Genomic DNA, 18,941 nt, shown 5'->3' on the forward strand with positions numbered 1-18,941 from the left:
ATTTTGAAATGCAATAACCCTGATAATAAGTTGGGACCTGACTGGCACAGCAGGAATGTTTCTATGATCTAGGTGCAACCAGTCTCAACATTTCACCAGCTTCTCTCATTGCCTTGTTAGAGCTTTCAGTGTTAGCATAAGATAAACATGCGTCACTGGTTGAACACTCTGCATTTCATTAAATATTAGTAATTATAACTGAACGGAAAAAGTGATTTTACAGACCAAACTATCTATTCAGTGTTGTATTACAAAGTAAAACGGTCAAGTTACAAATGTATCCCTTTCTGTTAAAGATGATAAGTGAGATGATGAAATTCCATTTAAGGTGAAAGAAATATTGAGACTGACAGGTAACACCTGACATTTATTTGGACTTGCTTAAGTCAACAACCCGGATTGAAAACATGACAAAGTGGACAGAGACAAAGCATAGGACCTAAGTGACAGTGTCAGAATATAAGGATAAAAGGGCAACAGTACTGTATCACTGAATTAGATGAGATCCATTGTAAAAGAGAGAAATGTTATGCCTCAATGTTTAGTTTTGGTTCCTGAGAGTCTAACTATGTTGGGAAGGTGAACCTCACAGAGCGCTACATTTACAGGAATCTAGGAAGCTGCACAGTTGTGGTTTCTAACTGTAACCAATTGTCACTTTTGTCTAGGTTAGCCAATCAAGTGCTCCTTTGGCTAGAATAAGGGCTTGTATGGGGTTTAGTGTTGCACTGAACATTTTCGACAAATGAGATGTTCAGAATAATATCTAATCTCATCAGAAGCAACTGAATGTTTTCATTTCATTCCAAACTAAGGTCCTGTTGGAGAATGTGAGACTACAAATGACTTCTGGTTTTTGAAATGTAAACCGGTAGGCCAAATTTTCAATACGAGTTCGGGAACCCAATAGCCAAATGAATACAGGGTTCTGACCCTTTTGACTCCTTTTCAAATATATATGGCTTATTTGGAGGTGAGCTTGCTACTTAATTGGAGACAGCATGCCTATCCGTGGGATGAGAGTTGCATGTCTGGCAACAATGGCAAAGGCAGGTGTCAACCATATTAGAAGCTGTCGCTAACCTGCCAATTAGAACAGGCAGCTTCCTTAGACACAGTGGGGCAGAAAGCGATTGTGAATGAGAAGAGCAGGAGCAGCTCTCATGCTAGCATTAATTGGCCACATTGAGTAGATTGAAAACACAATGGGTGAAATCTTTATAGGGGTCTGAATAATATGGGCTCTGGTAAGAAATGTGGCAGAATCATGCAAGAAGTCGAGCAAGGTCTGTCAACATTGGCAGCAGCACCCTGCATCTTTTAACGAAGTTCCATGTGTCAAGATGAGATTGTTGCTAGGCGTTAGAGTTGCCAATTAACGGTTATTGCTAGTCAACAATCTTATTAACAGCACATCTTACTTTGTTAATATGCAGCTTTCTATCCTACCACCTACTGCAAGCAAACTAGACAACGAGAAGCCTTGCCATTTGTTTGAAAGGACCTCCACATTGGACACGAGGTACAAATATATTGTGTCACTCACACCCCAAGTTCACGGACATTGGCATCTGCCATATGCCAGCCTCGAAGAGCCCTCATTACACATTCCCGATCCACTTACCACGACAAACCTCCTGGCCTTGTGACTGTGCTCAATGACAAGGTAATATAGCAGTACTGTGAGCCTAGTATCTCTAGCTGAGGGGCCAAGGCACAGAAAGGCCAGGGTGACACAGTGGCTCAGTGGTCAGCACTGCTGCCTCACAGCGCCAGGGACCTGGGTTTGATTCCACCCTCAGGCGACTGTCTATGTGGAGCTTGCTTATTCTCCCCGTGCTTCTGCACTGCAATACTTGGATTGCAATGGCAAGTATCAGGATCTTGTGCTGTAAGGATAGTTTGCACTCAGATACATGCACCCAGCTCTTAGACTGGACTCGGGGGCAACCCTACACAGCTGTTCTTTTTTTTAAATATTCACTCACTTTGAGCTTACCTGGATGCTCACATAGAATCATAGAATTCCTACTGCGTGGAAGCAGGCCATTTAGCCTACTGAGTCCACACTGCCCCTCAGAAGAGCATCTCACCCAGACCCACCCCCTAACCTATCCCTCGCTAATCCATCTAGCCTGCGCATCCCTGGACAATTCAGCATGGCCAATCCACCTAACCTGCATATCTTTCGTTTATGGGAGGAAACCGGAGCACCCGGAGGAAACCCTCGCCGACACGGGGAGAATGTGCAAACTCCACAGAGACAGTTGCCCGAGGGTGGAATCAAACCCAGGTCCCTGCTGCTGTGAGGCAGCTGTACTGACCACTCTGCCACCTGGCCTTTTTGTGCCTCACCCCCTCAGCTAGAGATACTAGGCTCACAGTACTGCTATATTACCTTGTCATTGAGCACAGTCACAAGGCCAGAAGATTTGCCATGGTTATCAGCAGTCCTCAGTAAAGCCAAAGAAAATAGCCTTCAGTGAGGAGGACCCGGCACTGTATTTCACGGGCAGCCTCTGATACCAGTCCAGAGGATTGGAGATGGTCAGCCAGCCACTCGGGGCAGTCAGAGTCAGGATTCTCTCCACAAAAGGGTGAGAAGCTGAATGTTGGCTGCCCACCACCCATCTTTCTGCCCTATTTTGGGTTGTTTTCCTCTCTTGGAAATAAAGGAGGACAGGTATTAAGGGAGATAAAAGTGGGTGGCCACAGCTGTTATTTTTGGTACAGGCGGGGAGAAGTCCTATGCAAGCGAGTAGGTAGCAAAGCAGGATTAGTGGCGTGTGGGGTCGTGGTGGGTGACAGTGAGTGAGAAGTGTTGGAGGCAATAGTATGAGTGGTAGAGCATAAGCCTTGGTAGGAAGTGGCATTAGGTTCTCTACTGCCAATTCTAGGATAGCATGCATTATGCCTCTATACCACCTCATGTCCCAGGACCTCCAAGTCCCTCTCTGCAGAGCTGGACACCAATTATTCCCACTCTACCATTTCCAAGGCAAATATCAGGAACCATGCAGGGCAGTTTCAGAGTAGTAGTGCGTGTCCGGGTGTACAATGGCCTTTTAAATTGGTGTCAGCACAAGGTGTGCTGGTCCATTCTACGGTAACCTGGCAATGGCAAGTTGTTCTGGGTACAGCAAGTGAGGGTACAAGTTCTGGGTACAGAATGAGGCTAGAATTGGGCTAGAGGGGCAGAGGAGGGCAGTTAATGAGGTGAGTTTGACATGACGCTACAAGAAAACCCATTAGGCCTCGTGGAGAAACTCTCAGTCAAACCCAACAAAACTGACATTTAGCCAAATAAAGGCGAGATTTAGGCCTCTCAAGAGGTCTTGGTGTTCTGACTTAAGATTCAACGCCATACAGTAATTTGAATTCTCACCCACATCAGTACCTGGCCCTGTGGCTTTTTGAAAATCTGGCCACACATCTTTGCATGATAATAAATTATATTACCTTGCTGTGTATAGTGTGCAAATAAGTCAGACCTTTAAAAAGGCACCATTTCATCTTAAGAAGTCTCTCTGCTATCAGTCTGAAGAACCAGTTGGCAGGCAGTACAGGTTCAACAGCAATTAAGAAACATTGCCTCGCACTTGACAATCAGTTAACTAAGCATTCATTTTTACTTCCTGCCTTCCTGTCAAGACCACATCAAAAGCAGCAACATCAGAAACTTCAGCATTGTTTGTGCAGCAATAGCTAACTGCATCATAATTCAGCTCAAGGAAATTATTAAACAAACTGAAAGCTGTTTCAGAATTCTTTAGGCAACTTTCTGAAAATAATGCACTGAAGTGATAAAAAAGAATGAACATTGTACGAAATCAAAAAAAACTGAACCTTGTCAGAAAATATTTTCTCTATTATTCCAGTAAGGAGTAGGTTTTCAATCTGCCATTCCCACTTGCACACTGATGGACAATAGTGCAAGATTCATTCTCTGAACTAAGTCTGAATTAATAGATACATCTGTGTAAGCAAATTACAATGGAATAAAACTAAAAATACAATGACAATAATTGCATAATCTGCCTCAGAAGGTAAACAATAATCTTTACAAAGTTCAATATTGAGAGAAGGGAATGATGATTCTCAGTGAGATAGACTTCAGGCAGTACAGTTTCCAGTTTCCAATTTATTACTGTTCATCCCAAAGTTAAGAACATAAGAACATAAGAACTGGGAGCAGGAGTAGGCCATCTGGCCCCTCGAGCCTGCCCCACCATTTAATAAGATCATGACTGATCTTTGAGACTCAGCTCCACTTACCCGCCCACTCACCATAACCCTTAATTCCTTTACTGTTCAAAAATTTATCTAGCCTTGCCTTAAACACATTCAGTGAGGTGGCTTCAACCGCTTCACTGGGCAGGGAATTCCACAGATTCACAACCCTTTGGGTGAAGAAGTTCCTCCTGACCTCAGTCCTACATCTGCTTCCCTTTATTTTGAGGCAATGCCACCATACAAACTGTGATAAACTTCTCAGGGAGAAAAGAACAAAATGTTATCTTGATTGGGTTAGATGAAGTAAGGAAGAGAATTTTGTGGCAAATAGTCCAGTTTGGCCAAATGCTTTAAATTCTAAATTAATAAAGAAGAATATCAATATTTAATTGATTTAAAAGTTTGTAAGTGAACTGGGCAAACATGCAAGGGCAGATTTTACAAACGTAGCCTCTTGACATGTCTGTTCATTGAATGAACACATGTAGCAGAATGCAAAGTGCAGACAATATTGGGCTTCTCAGTGCCTGAGCATCACTAAAACAATTGTGTTGATGCAATGGATGCTTTGGATAGGCAAAGTTTCATGCTATGAGTACATATTTCCTTAAACCTACCCTTTTACAATGAGAAGCCCAATATCATCTGCACTTTGCATTCTGTTACATGTGTTCATTCAATGAATTCCCATTACTTCTTAGAGACAATAACCCAGCCTTTGACCATGACACAGAGTTTCTCCATTGCATTAAACATGGTAAGAAATCTGGAACAATCATTAATCCTGTCCCCAAATGTGCATTTCTGATTTTTTTGCAGAGTGAGATTTGGAATACTGGTGCTTCACACATGACTGGTGGGAACTGCTGACCATTAATTAGCTGTCTCCAGATTAATCAGATTTGGGAATCTCTGCTGTATGGAACCAAGAATGCGCAAAACAGATCAGATCAGAACAGTGAGATAGTAAGAACTGCCAATGCTGGAGTCAGAGATAACACAGTGTGGAGCTGGAGGAACACAGCAGGCCAGGCAGCATCAGAGGAGCAGGAAAGCTGACGTTTCGGGTCGAGACCCTTCTTCAGAAAACAAAAGAAGGGTCCTTGACCCGAAATGTCAGCTTTCCTGTTCCTCTGATGCTGCCTGGCCTGGTGTGTTCCTCCAGCTCCAAACTGTGTTAGATCAGAACAGTGTGCCCCTTTGGAGAACTGAGCTCCCTTTTTAGATATGCCTCAGGGCACCTTAAGGAGATGTATAAGGCACCTTTCGGTAGAGTCAGTGGCCTTCAGGGAGGTGCAGGGGGTGCAGTTAGACATTTTGCATAGTTAAAAGATGACAAGAATGTGCCAAAATGTGCATAACCCATTTGAAACTATCAAACTGTCAAGAGATTTACCACAATCTGAGGATTTCCATCACTTAATTACTGCTGCACGCCCGATTTCTCAAAGATTTATTATTACAGTGGGGTTCCTTCTATTCTGTTTGATGGACAACTGTAAGTGATTTTAAACTTTTTAATGTGGGACTGTCAATTCTAATGCCTTTTGCACTGGAATGAAATGTTTACTTCCACAAGGCTTTAATGAATGAAGCAATTAAAATGCAGTAAGAATCTTTTTTTGTGAATGAGAGTGCTATTCTTAATAGTGGTAACTACAGTACATCCATAGATCTTTATTTGATAGCACTTAATTCTTTTTCCTGTGTGCATGGATGCCAAGGTCTGCCTATGATGGATACTAAGTGTGTTGGCACAGCAAGTGAAAGGTCAAAGAGTGGCAGGTCGGTGGCACGGAATGGCATACATTAGCACTGGGGCTATAGAGGACAGGGGATTAGCTACAGGGGCACAGGTTAGCATGGGGCTTTAAAGGGCCAGGGTGGTGGGTAAAGGAGCATAGATTTGCTTGGGGATGTTATTGGGTAAGGGCTGAAGGGATGTCTTAGTTTTTTCTTTAATCTGCCGCAGAATGTGTGCTCAGCCCTCATCTGCTCTTGTTCTGGGGTTGCCTAACCTGCCTCTAAGGAACGCCACCAGCCTGGAGTGAAAACCCAACCTTCCAGCTCAGTTTCTCCCAGGTCGGGTTTGCAGAGCTGGAAGTTTCCTGTCTCTGTGCTCACAACCTGGGAGTGAAAATCAATGCCTTAAGTAGTGTTCCATTATATAACTTATACTTTCTGTAGCCTTCGATGTTACCACTGGGGAATTGAACAATTATTGCCTTCACCATCCAACGTCACACTGAGTAACCTCTGATTTGGTAGAACACAACCTAAGTGTAAATTGAAATTCCCATTACTCACAACCATTTAGTTTTAGTGCTACCTCAGGAGGATATTAGTTATGTGTGAATCTTTTAAAGTTTCATCAGTGCAAAATTGGAAACGTATTTACAACGACTTTTGCCACATTGACTATGATGTAAATCTTTCCCTTTATACTCCATTCTAAATGAGAGTGACTCCACGTACATTACAGGTAAACATACAAATTAGGAGCAGGACTAGGCCTTTTAGCACTTCCAAGCCTGCTCCACCGTTCAATAAGGTCATGACTGATCTGTTTGTGTTCTGAATTCCATATTCACATCTACCACAGATAACCATTGATTCTCCAGCCTAACAAAAATCTACCTACCTGTGCCTTTAAAAATATTCAATGACTACACTTCCATCACCTGAGGCAAAAAGTTCCAAAGTTGCACAATTTCACAGCCTTCCTATAAAACAGCCCCTAATTTTAAAACAGTGACCCCTAGTTCAGATTCATTCACAAGACGAGACATCCTCTCTACATCCACCTTGTCAAGGCCATGCAGGATCTTATAAAATGTCAATCAAATCACCCCACAGTCTTCTAAACTCGTGTGAAAACAAACCCAGTCTGTCCACTCATTCCTCATAAGACAACCCGGTCTTTCCACGTGAATAGTAAAGGAATTAAGGATTATGGTGAGTGGGCGGGTAAGTGGAGCTGAGTCTCAAAAAGATCAGCCATGATCTTATTAAATGGCGGGGCAGGCTCGAGGGGCCGAACGGCCTACTCCTGCTCCTAGTTCTTATGTTCTAATTTAGTAAACCTCCTCTGAACTATTTCTAATGCATTTACATCTTTCCTTAAATAACCCATATAACTGAAGCATAACCTCCTTACTTTTATTTTCAGATCTCATCAACAATACCATTCACTTCCAGTTTGAAATGGATTCACAAAAGGACAACATGTCTTACCATGAGTCTTCTCTGTGAAAAGGACCTTTGACTCGGTAGTAAAGTTTTGACCAGTGAGAATCATCCGTTGTCCACCTGTTACGAAACAACTGTCCGTGCTCTGTTTTTCCACCATTGGCAATTCATGTGCAGATCTCTGAGCTGGAGCAATAAAACAAAATATACTCATTACAGAAAGATATTAATGACAATTCAAGAAAAAAGAAACTGCATCTTACAGCAGCTATTTTTGTTCCTTATACTTATCTTTCATATAAATATTGAAGTCTCTAAATCACTGTGCCTGTCTGATTTGATAATTATCCCATCTTGTGTCAATATTATACCTGATTGTGGCAAATATATTCAGCTTACCCAATTTCATAATGACACATGGTTTTCAGCCTGAGGATCTGGCTCACCACACAATTGTAGTATTAATAACATCAGTGCCCTCAAAGGTTTAAAAGGCTTTCCACAAAATTATGTTAGCGCAATTTGTTTGCTAATTCTATGTAAAAAGCAAAGGGATACATTTATGTAGTACCTTTCTATGTCCATTTAAAAATGCAAAATGCTTTACAGCTCATAAAGTAATATTATAATGTGTTCACTTTTAATATAAGAAATGCAGATTGGACGTTGGCCATTTTACATAAAGTTTGCAAATACATTTGTTTCTTGCTTGCAAGCATGAACTTCAGGTCAGGTTGTAGCCATTAGTTGAGACATTTCAAGGGAAAATAAAGTACAAATTGTTGAAAAAATTTCATCAATGTGTGAAAAAATGTTAAATATGCCGTTTCAAATAACTGATGCTGGTCACAATTGGTTAAGTAATTCACAATTTCACAATTCACATTTCACAAGGATTTAAATTCTAACTTAGTCAAGCAAAATGTACATTTCAGCACTTGTTTGTCTATGGCGAGATACACAAAAAAGCAGCCCAGGTTGTGCTTAAATTGTCATTACATTTTAGCCAAGCTGAGGGATGAGGAGCAGTTCATCTCAACAATAAATGTGGAGTTGTGCACAAGTTCAATTGTTTTGGTTACCCATGTGGTCCTTCATTTTGTTTTCCCTTTAACAGAATAAAATCAATAAGTTTCCAGGAGCTTGTGTACAATTTCACTTGATGAGGGATTTGATTAACAAATTCTGATCATCTTGTGTTATTTTTATTCTAATACATTTCCTCACTTGCCAGTGCTAATGTACTTTCTGAATTCCACTTTATACATTTAAAATAGAACGTTATAGCAAACACGTTTGCTTAACAAACAAAAATAACCAAATCAACTGAGTGAAGTGTTTACTTTGTGTGCAAAGTACAAAGAAAAAATTCAAATAGAAGAGAGTTGACATTTTGTATTGAAGACTGAGTTAGGAAAATCAAATTGTACATTTACTGCTCATGTTACAGTTGAAATTAGGCAGGGCCTGTTCTATACTCTCTTGCAGGCTTTTCACTGTTCTATTAAGGAGCTGGGTAAAGGAATGGTCTTCTGTGGTATATCAACACAGTGGGATTTGTTGGAAGTTTGTGCACAAAGTTGTAATGGGTTGAAATGAAACTGGGAGATTCATGCAGCTTGCACAACAAGATGGATCTCCAGTAAAACAGTTTCCAGGAAAGGCAGTTCTGGGTTAGAAATTCCCAGGAAGGGAAAGGTAAAGAGAGCGCAGGAGCTAAGAATTACATTACCGATTTTTGCTTTAATTATTCATGGGATGAGGGCATCGCTGACAATGCCAGCATTTGTTGCCCATCCCTAATTGCCCAGAGGGAAGTTAAGAGCCAACCACATTGCTGTGGGTTTGGAGTCACATGTAGGTCAGACAAAGTGGCAGTTTGCTTCTCTAAAGGACAGATTGTTTTTTCTCGACAATTGACAATGGTTTCATTAGGGCCTCAATTCCATTTTGTTAAAAATTGAATTCAAATTCCACTACCTGCCATGACAGGATTCAAACACAGGTCTCCAGAATTTTACCTGGGTTGTTAATCTAGTGATAATACATGTAGGCCATTGCCTGGCCAAAGGATTCTGGGAGAATTTAATGTCTACTTAATGGGCAATGTAATTTCTATCTGTGAAGTATGTTTTTGGTTTTTCAAAAACTAAGAAAAAAATAAACATTGAATAAAGGCTAACAAAGACCTAGATGTTTGCCATGATGGAGATTCTCTCTGTCTTCGAGAAAATGCCAGACTTGTTTGCAAATTCAAAGTCCCACCCCTGAAACATGACATTTTCATGGAGGTGGGAATAGGGATGGTTTGTGTATCACAGGTATGCATTTAACTGGGTTAGATGCCATAGAAATCAGCAGTTGGACCACTCCTGTATGATTTGGTAACCCTGACATCTCAAACACCAAGTGCTCAGATTGGACCTGGCTGGAACAGGTCAAAACTTTATATTGATATTCAGGATACCATTTTGGATAGATAAGGCACCACTCTGAATATGGCTCCCAGACACTTCTGGGGGAGGTAAAGTGCCCTTTGAATTAAGAGAAGCCATGAATGTGTGTGAAAAGGGCATAAATGTAGTAAGTCTGACGGACATTTGAACTGTTGGAAACCTGTTAAAATCAACTATCACAAAACTTAAAAGCAACCGTCAAGAGGACCTGTCAACAGAGTCAACAGAATCTGTTCAGAATGTCAAGAGGAACTGTCAAATCTAACTGTCAAAGGGAACACAATCTGTCAAGGAATTGAAAAGTTCTGTGATATAAATATTTGGAAAAAAGTGTTTGGAGTATTAAAAATAAATTGTTTGCTATTTTACTCTGTATAATGTCAAAAGCATGAGGGCTACTATTATCCAGATGAGTGTGGCATGACTGATTTCACAATCATTCATTATCAAGGTAGGATGTCTGTTACTTTGCAATTTGCCTGACAGCTACAAGTAATTATAAATATTTTGAAGTGGGACTATGAATCCCAATGTTTGTTATTATAAGAAATTATGCACTTGAACGAAAAATGTTTTGTTTTCAGGCAAAATGAACTTGAAGGAATGTAAATGTAGTAATTGGAGTTTTAAAAAATGAGATGTGTTTTTCAATATAATGAAATCTGTAGCAAACTCTTAGAATTTTAATTTATTTTATCTCTGCACGGGTTCTGTGGTCTTCCCATGGTGAATATTGGATGAAGTGGCATGATAGTTGTAAGGGCAAAGGATAGTGGGTAAAGATCATGGCTTGTCATGAGTTGCCACCAAATTAACAAGGGCTATAAAGAGCCATGGGCTGTAGATAAAGGCCATAGATTTCCAGGGGGATAGGTACATCATATGAGGTGGCATGGATAGTGTGTGAGGAAGTGGGCAAGGGAATGTGAAGGGTGAGTAATATTGGGGTAATGTTTTATGTTTTATTCTTCCGCTTTAAGTAGCTGATGCAGAATAGAGCTGCAATTAGCAAGCAGCTCTCAGCAGGCAAGGCTTGCACTCACTCAGGCCTTGAGGTGGCAAAAGCCCTTTTTATTTGGTTAAGTGCCTAAGCAGCGCTTAGTAGTGTGGGACTTCTTTAAGAGAAGCAACACCTGCCTCTTTCTGGGTCTCCAGCCAATGGGTGAGACCCTCATCATCTCCACTAAATTCTGCCTAACGTTTCCATTCGTGGGAGAGACCACTCTCAAGATGAAATAACAAATTGAGGAGAAACCTCTTTACCTAAATAATAGTATAAAAGTAAAAAGCATGAACACAAGGAATAGTTGAGGCAATTAACACAGACTATTTCAAGGGTACCTTAGATAAACATATGAGGGAGAAAGAATGGGTTGGTATACCGATAGGGTTGATGAGAAGTGCTTGGATGGACTGAATGGCCAGTTTCTTTGCTGTAGCCTTTACGTGTAATAAGATTAGGGTTTCACAATTTCGGAACCTCAGCTAGCTGCCATAATTGCATTTGTTACAGAAAATCTATCCTTTTTTCACAATGAACCAAGATGTGTCTTTTAGATTTGATATTTGATGCCACCCACTTGCTACTGTACAATCTGGTTTTCTCAACATTGGTGGTGTCTGGCACTTTGGATCTGAAGTACTTTTTTACTTTAATGGAGATATACAAGTTATAGTTGACAGTGGATGCCTATACCTGTATTTTACAATAAGGTTTAGGTTTCATCACTAGCTGCTTGGAGGCACATTGGCTTTATGATAAAAGGACATCATTGCATACAGTTCTGACAAATACGGTCTTGTTTTATTCTGTTATACTCAGTATTGTGGCTGAGTTAGACCTTGATAACAGTGTATGCGTATGTGTGTGTATTCTGAAGAACATACTGGGTCTTATAAATGATAAATTGTAAGAACAGTTGGGATTGTTAGAAGTCAGTGAAACGCAGGCTATTATGGTCACATCATAATCTCATAAGCCTCTATGTAATGAAAAGAAAACTTACAGCATTCAATGGGATTTGAAGCAACCTGTAACGAGACTGTCCTGCCATTGGCTTGAGGAATGTGTACTCGAAAAACAAGCCTCACTCTAGTGTTCTTCCTGCCAATGTCTGTCTCTCCTTTCCTCAGCTCAATGTCAGCATTTCGCAGCTTCAGTATCCCAGCGCAGTCAATCCTATTAAAATAAAGCACATTGAGCTACATGACATAAAAACACAATTAATTAATTTGTCATAATGACTTTCCAAGGTAGCACATCAGAGTTTGTGAACAGATTAGTTGGTATTCTGGTCTGCATTTCACCTACACAATAGTAAACCATTTAGAGATTGCTCATTTGTTACTAACTACTGGGATATCATTTTTCAACAAATACTTAATAGCCTGCGGTTTCTATTTATTCAAACTCGTTTTTACAGCAGAATCATCTAACTTCAGTCAAACAAGTGTATAAGATTAAGGAAGTTCTGATGTAATATAATTGGTTTTGCAAATTGACCAACACTTACAGAAAAGAAACCACTTTCATGTGCGCTCTTTCCAATCAAAGAGTTTATAAAGATGAATTGATCTGTGCTCAGAAGGGAAATTGAAATGAAACTTACAGCCCTTCATTAAGTGGGACCTGCACAACTTACCTGCACTTCTCAAACAGTCTGGCAAACACTATTCGTTTGTCAACTATTTTGTAGGAAATTCCCTCGAGCGGCACACAGAGGGGGCAGGCTACTTAAAGGACGCCCCTGCGCTTAGCCTTGACCGTCTGCTCACGATCACAATCCCAATCCCACCCTCACTCACCTTTGACCCAGGGTCACTCGGCAATCCTGTGACAATCTGGTGGGTAGCAGTTATTACTGCTCCCATTGGCACTGACAGCAGTGAAGATCTGCCAACCTTTGACTAGCCAACTGCTCTCTGTTGCCAGGGTCCAGGCAAGTCCCAACAGTGGCCAGTTGACTGCCTGAAAAGTATTGAATGTAGTCTGGTCTCCCACGTGGAACTGACGTGGGTTCTGTCCCAGTGGGTAATACCACAGACAGGTCAATTAAATCCTACCCCATAAATGTTTGAATTGTTGCAAAAGCCCAACTGGTTCATCAATATTCTGTCAAGAAAATCTGTCATCTTTATCCAGTATGGTCTCATGTGCCCTCAGAACAGCTATTCAGTCGGTGACTAGGGTTGGGCAATAAATGCTACTCTTGACATTGAAACCCACGTCACAAGAATGAAAAGCAGCCTGAATCAATATAAACTAGATGATTTATATTTGAACAGTAGAAAACTTTGTGGCAAAGGACTCAGCAAAAAAGATTAACGCCTGTTCTGAATTTTTAAAAGTTATTAAGTGCATAGTAGCATCACTAGACACTTGTAGCAGCCACATACTGAATTGGCACTAGGCCAGACCTATTCAGGCAGCAAAACTGTTTCTTGCAATAAGATTTGGTTCTTCTGTAGATTTGTCTTCTCCTCATGAAAAGAGACGACAAACTGCACTTGAAAGCAATCCACATTTGAGGATGAGATTCAGAATTCTTGTGGCACAGGAAATTTCAGAGTACTTCAAAATTCTTTGCATCTGCTTAGAAAGCTAGAGATTCTGCTCCGAATTCAAACTGGTCACAAGTGAGCAACTTGTTTTTTACACGAGAAAATAAGAATTGACTAAATTAATATATAATACTCTCAGCTAAACTCAATACAAACTTAAAGATGTTCTGACAGGACATTTCTCAACTCTTTCTATCCAGAAAAAATCTTAACTGGCAAAGTAGAAATATTACTACCTCTATCTCTATCAAACTAAACATTTGCCAATTTCTGCCATTTGTCATTCAAATGTTTTCAGCATCATTTTGCTGAATTACTTCTAATCAGAGGAGATAATTAGTACAATGAAAAAGAAATTTACTTCTGAGAATGACTAACTCAATTAAAAGTACGCTGAAATATTAAGAGGATGTTCAAATAAATTAGATGTCAAAATAGGCAGATTAACTAAATTCGCAACAACTCTAATTTTTCATGGATTGCCTTTTGTGGGAAATCATTACTTTTTAATTATACATATACACACTGAGAGATCTGGAATTAATTATTTGGCTCCATGGCTAACAAATGGCAAACAATAGTGTCTCACAATGCTCTTCACTCTTTCTCTGCCTTTAGGAAAATACATTTAACCATCTAAGAACATTTTGATGAACCCAGAGCAAGTATGACAAAATATTTTACAACTATCATCTGAACAGTCCACCAGCAAAGCTTTACTGAATGACTGTAAAAAAAAAAATCACCCATGGAAATTAAAAGCAGACTTATAAAGCAGTCTTCTGGGAAAGAGTCCTGCCACAGGTAAATGAACCAGGTTTTGAAAAGGCACTCCCTAAACATAAGATAACAAAAACGCATGGGCCATAATTTTTCACAGAGGTGGTGAGTGATGGTATCAAAAAGCAGTGATGGTATCAATGTGATGTATTGTTCAATTTTATAATCTGCATCCTGCTGTGGAAGCTCCAGCTGCTAGCTCAATCAAAATGGCTCCCTGGTGGAACCAGCATCAAAAATGCCATTTTGGAGGGGAAATAGTGTATATTCAGCCTGGAATCTTGTTCTCGTGTTGAAGTTTCTAATGGCAGAAACAAAACAGCATTGCACTTCTGTTCGGGATGGTGCAGCTGACCATGTGCAATCACATGGAGTTCAGTCAATTAGGTTTGCAAAGGGGAGATTGGCAGGAAGTCACCAGTCTTGTGGGGACCAACATCCAATTTAAATGGCACCTGGACAGACCTCTACTCCTTGCCATCATGCAGTATCAATCTGGCTGTTTGTGAGGAGCCTGTAATGTCTAGGTATGCAATGAAGGCCCCTTCAGATGTGTCACCATCTTACATTAGCCTAACACCTTCCCGCCATCATCTTTGACCCTCACCCCATTACCATTATCTTGCCTTTGGTAACACTCGACCCACCAACTCTTAACCAATCGTCATTCACCCTAGAGCATCCTTTCCAATTCCATCAGTCAGATCCTGGTACAGTGGCTCAGTGGTTAGCACTGCTGCCTCACAGAGCCAGGGATCCGGGTTCGATTCCACCCTTGGGCGACTGTGTGGAGTTTGCACATTCTCCCCATGTCTGCGTGGGTTTCCTCCGGGTGCTCTGATTTCCTCCTACAGTCCAAGGTTGTGCAGGCTAGTGGATTGGCCATGCTGAATTGCCCGTAAAGTTGAGGGATGTATAGATTAGGTAGGGGATGGGTCTGGGTGGGATGCTCTGATGGTTGGTGTGGACTTGTTGGGCCAAAGGGCCTGTTTCCACACTGTAGGGATTCGAAGATGATGACACTGGAACTGCCCCTTCTCACTCTCAACCTCTCAGTCGTTATCCTTAACCTTCTTCTGTCATCCTTGACCGGCCCTCTGTTTAACTTGATTCACACGACCTCACAATGGAGATCAAATGGTCAATCAGGCTTGACCAACCAACTGTAGATACTGACCTTCCCCATGTGGTTCAGCTTCCTCTCTTTGTCACTCATGAGCCTTTAATGGGTTGACACCTGCCTCCCTCAGTCATCCAGGCCTGATTCTCCTGTCACAGCCTCTACCTAATCTCAATGCACAAATACCTCTTCTCCCTCGTTCAACAAATCTCCCTATACAGAAAAACAGCTCTCGCTCAGTCCAAATAAACCAGGAAGATTATCTTTCAACAAATTAAGTTAGCGCACTCACCTCACTTCATGCTCCAGGAGCTTTACAACATTTAGCCAGAAGTACACAGCATCTGAAGGCAACAGCACATAATAAAGTGCAGCTGCCTACAGTCAGATCCAATGTCCAGAACATGACTTGTGCATTTTAAAACTAATCTCAGAATAAGTCCAGAGACCAACTAATGATGGATACTGGATGATTGGCATGGTGGTGTGAGGGAAAAGGATAGTGCATTGGCAAGGGTAGGGTGACATAGGTTGGCATAGAGGGTATGAGAGGCCATGGGTGGGTATAGGGATGCTGTTTGACTTTGAGGGACCGTATGGAATGGGTTGGGGATCACGAGGTGGCAAGCATTGCATAGATAAGCCAAGAGGTCTGTGTGAAGACAGGGCGATGGAATTGAAGTCATTTTTTGCTTTATTCGTTGGTTTTTAAACAGGCTGAGAAAAAGTGCTGAGCAAAAAGGCAACCATCTGGGGAATTTTTCCCAGGTTGGGTCTGTCAGGCCAGGAATTCTCCCCCACCTCCAGGCTTTTTTCTGTGTGTCGGAAGCAACGGTCTATAAATGTGCCTTTGTTTTCTAACAGCTTGCCAGACAGCTGAGTTAGAGGTGTGGTGCAATGTTTAATGCCTCTAATAATAGTAACTATTACAAGTGCAAACTTAGTCATATAGGAACATCTGCCTGCTGTGAAAGATATTCTTTCACAGGGTTATGTCATTTGTGTCTGAGAATGGTTGTAACTAATAACAAGCAAGGGAGATGTAGCAGCTGTAGATGAGGAGGGCATAGTGATTATAGCAACTGCAATCCAGGATAGTCCAAATAAAGCCAAATTTACCTTGTCCTTTGAGTTAAGAACTAAAATAAAAATCAGTTTATGCGAACTAATAATTATGCCACTTCACAAATCCAAACTCTTAAATCCAACCTGTTAAACATTACTCATAATACACAGAACTACTGAAGACCACACCAATACTTTCTCTTTTACTAACAGGCCTCTGCACTGCCAAAAATAACTTACTTGTTAAAGAAACCTTTCTTTGTCAAGATTGATTTTTTTCATTCAAAGTAAACCAGAAGTAACATACTAATACAAAAAAAAATCGTGGCATGCTGTCAACTTGATTTTTTTTTACTTTGGTTATCCTTACAACAGGATTCAGGCTTTGGCATCACCACTTTATACTTGAGTAACTTCTTTCACAAAAACAAAAAAATATATGGAGCAATTTTTCCAGAGAGATGAAATAACGATCTGATGAGATGTCGGAATATGACAAGATTTACATCAAGCAACCTGCCATCTATTCAGTCCTTTTGCATCCTGTTTGCTGCTTTTAAATATCTGCAATGAACTGATAAAATCATTGGAATAACGGTAAAGCCTGTAATACACAAAAGTAATTTTGATGTCTTGCAACTGGAGGTAAATGAAAGAAGTTGAGCAATTGACAAACTTAACTCTAGCTTTTCCATGCACTGACAGCTTGCCAGAGTGGAAAGGAAAGTTACTCTGGTGTCACTTCATTAAGTCAGGTCACTGCATTATTTTTGATGAAAATCTAAAGCCCATTAGAATGGCAAATAGGTGTCCTTATAAAGAAAGAGATTTTTCTCTTAATATTAGACAATGTTTTGAGATTTATAATAAAACCAATTTCAGCATCTCTCCTAAACAATCCAAACTTCTCAAAGCCACTCATACAAAAGAAAACCTTTCATTTACATGGCATTTCTTGCCCTACATTACAACAGTGCAAAAGTACAATGTTGGCTGCAATATGCTTTTGGGCATTCTGAAGCTGCAAAAGGTGCTTATATAAATATGGGTTCTTTCATTCTCTCTTTCAACACTTGACTCTTGACAGCCAACCAAAACAAATATCAGGGAAAATAATTCAGATACTTCAATTCATCAGTTTATAAAAAGCAGTTGCAGGAATCCAACCTAGGATTTTACTGTGTGGCTGTCATATCCATTCAGGGGGAAAATTAACTCCAGGCATTTTAAACAGGAAATTCTCGACAGCTGTCATTCACATTTCCAGTGGTGGGCAGCAATAGCTGGCTGCAAAACAAATAGTGAAGCCATGACCTCCTTCATTTAATGAGGAGATTCTTCACGATGCAGAAGTGCCTTCCACAAAAAGATCACAGTTTCATTTTTAATAACACTACAGTGGCTTCAAGCCAAAAGTTCTTTTTTGTTCTAAATACCTTATATTCCTCCATTATATTGATCCACATGCTACAGAAAAAAGCAGAAATATCATCTGTTCATAACAAAAAAAGCATAATAGAAAGAGGTTTTAAGTGGAAGCCTCATCTTCAGTACTTCTGCTTTCCCCACAAAGTCTTTTTTTTAAAATGTGTAATTTTTTGACATCATGTAAATAGTTATTGGTTTCAGGATACTGCTTCTTCAGGAAGAAAGTTGAAATTTTCAGTTGTAACTAAGGATTTAGAGAAGACAAACATGAGGAAAACAGGCCAGGATTCAGAGTGCAACAGTCTGAAGCAACTAAGTCGAGTGTGTATGTTAGTTTAGCCCCTTCACATTGACACAGACCTCTAAACCAGTTTGCTGAATGTGATCATCAAGCCGCAGTAGTGAAACAATTGTAATAAATCATTGTTGATTCATTTGATTTTTAAAGGGGCTGCACTAAAATGGGAAGAGAAAAGTTTCAGGGTCAATTCTGAGTCTGCTAGGTTTGTTGATCTCAACTTCGCATCTCTGGGCAAGGTTAGAGCTAAGAAGGTCAGGCAAGTGGTTGTCTTCATGGACCTTGCAGCAAACTAAATTGGAAGTCAATGCAATGCAATTCATTGTCGCAAATTGCTTGTTGCCAGTTGGGAAACAATGTTTTAAATCAATGGAGAACAATAATACTGCAGGAGAGTGTAAAAATAGCATGAAAGCCAATCTCATGTGGTTCCTAAGGACCAGGGCCGGGAACCACTGGTGTTATATGAACCCCTGGACTTGGAATCAAAATACAAGTTCCACATTGGTAGATGATGCAAAATTTCAGAGAAGGAAGATCATAGTCAATAATGAAGAGGACTAATTAAAGAACGACTTTAATAAACCTTCAGAATTGGCAAATGAATTTCAACACATATGCTCATGAGGTCATATATTTTGATAGGAAGAATATGGAAGTCACTTATTATTTGGGAAGTGCAGGACTTAGTAGGGTAGACAAACAAAGGTAAACTGCACTACCAATATAGCTTCAGAGATAGAAAGAACTGCAGACGAAGAACATAGCCAAAAAAGCATATGTGTAGTAATTCATTTGCCAATTCTGAAGG

At 40.4% G+C, this 18,941-nt stretch overlaps 1 protein-coding gene across 2 annotated transcripts in view; it reads right to left on the reverse strand.

Annotated features, from left to right (window-relative positions):
- Positions 1–18,941, reverse strand: part of nfatc2a (nuclear factor of activated T cells 2a) — a 140,667-nt gene that overhangs the window by 84,892 nt on the left and 36,834 nt on the right. For both annotated transcript variants that reach the window (XM_020528125.2, XM_020528124.2), the window contains exons 5-6: positions 11,885–12,057; positions 7,468–7,608 (exon numbers count right to left, since the gene is read on the reverse strand). In XM_020528125.2, the coding sequence (XP_020383714.1) occupies positions 7,468–7,608; positions 11,885–12,057 (314 nt within the window). The remainder of the gene's footprint in view (positions 1–7,467; positions 7,609–11,884; positions 12,058–18,941) is intronic.

The sequence above is a fragment of the Rhincodon typus genome, chromosome 19 (assembly GCF_021869965.1).
Source record: "Rhincodon typus isolate 14 chromosome 19, sRhiTyp1.1, whole genome shotgun sequence".
Classification (NCBI taxonomy): Eukaryota; Metazoa; Chordata; class Chondrichthyes; order Orectolobiformes; family Rhincodontidae; genus Rhincodon; species Rhincodon typus.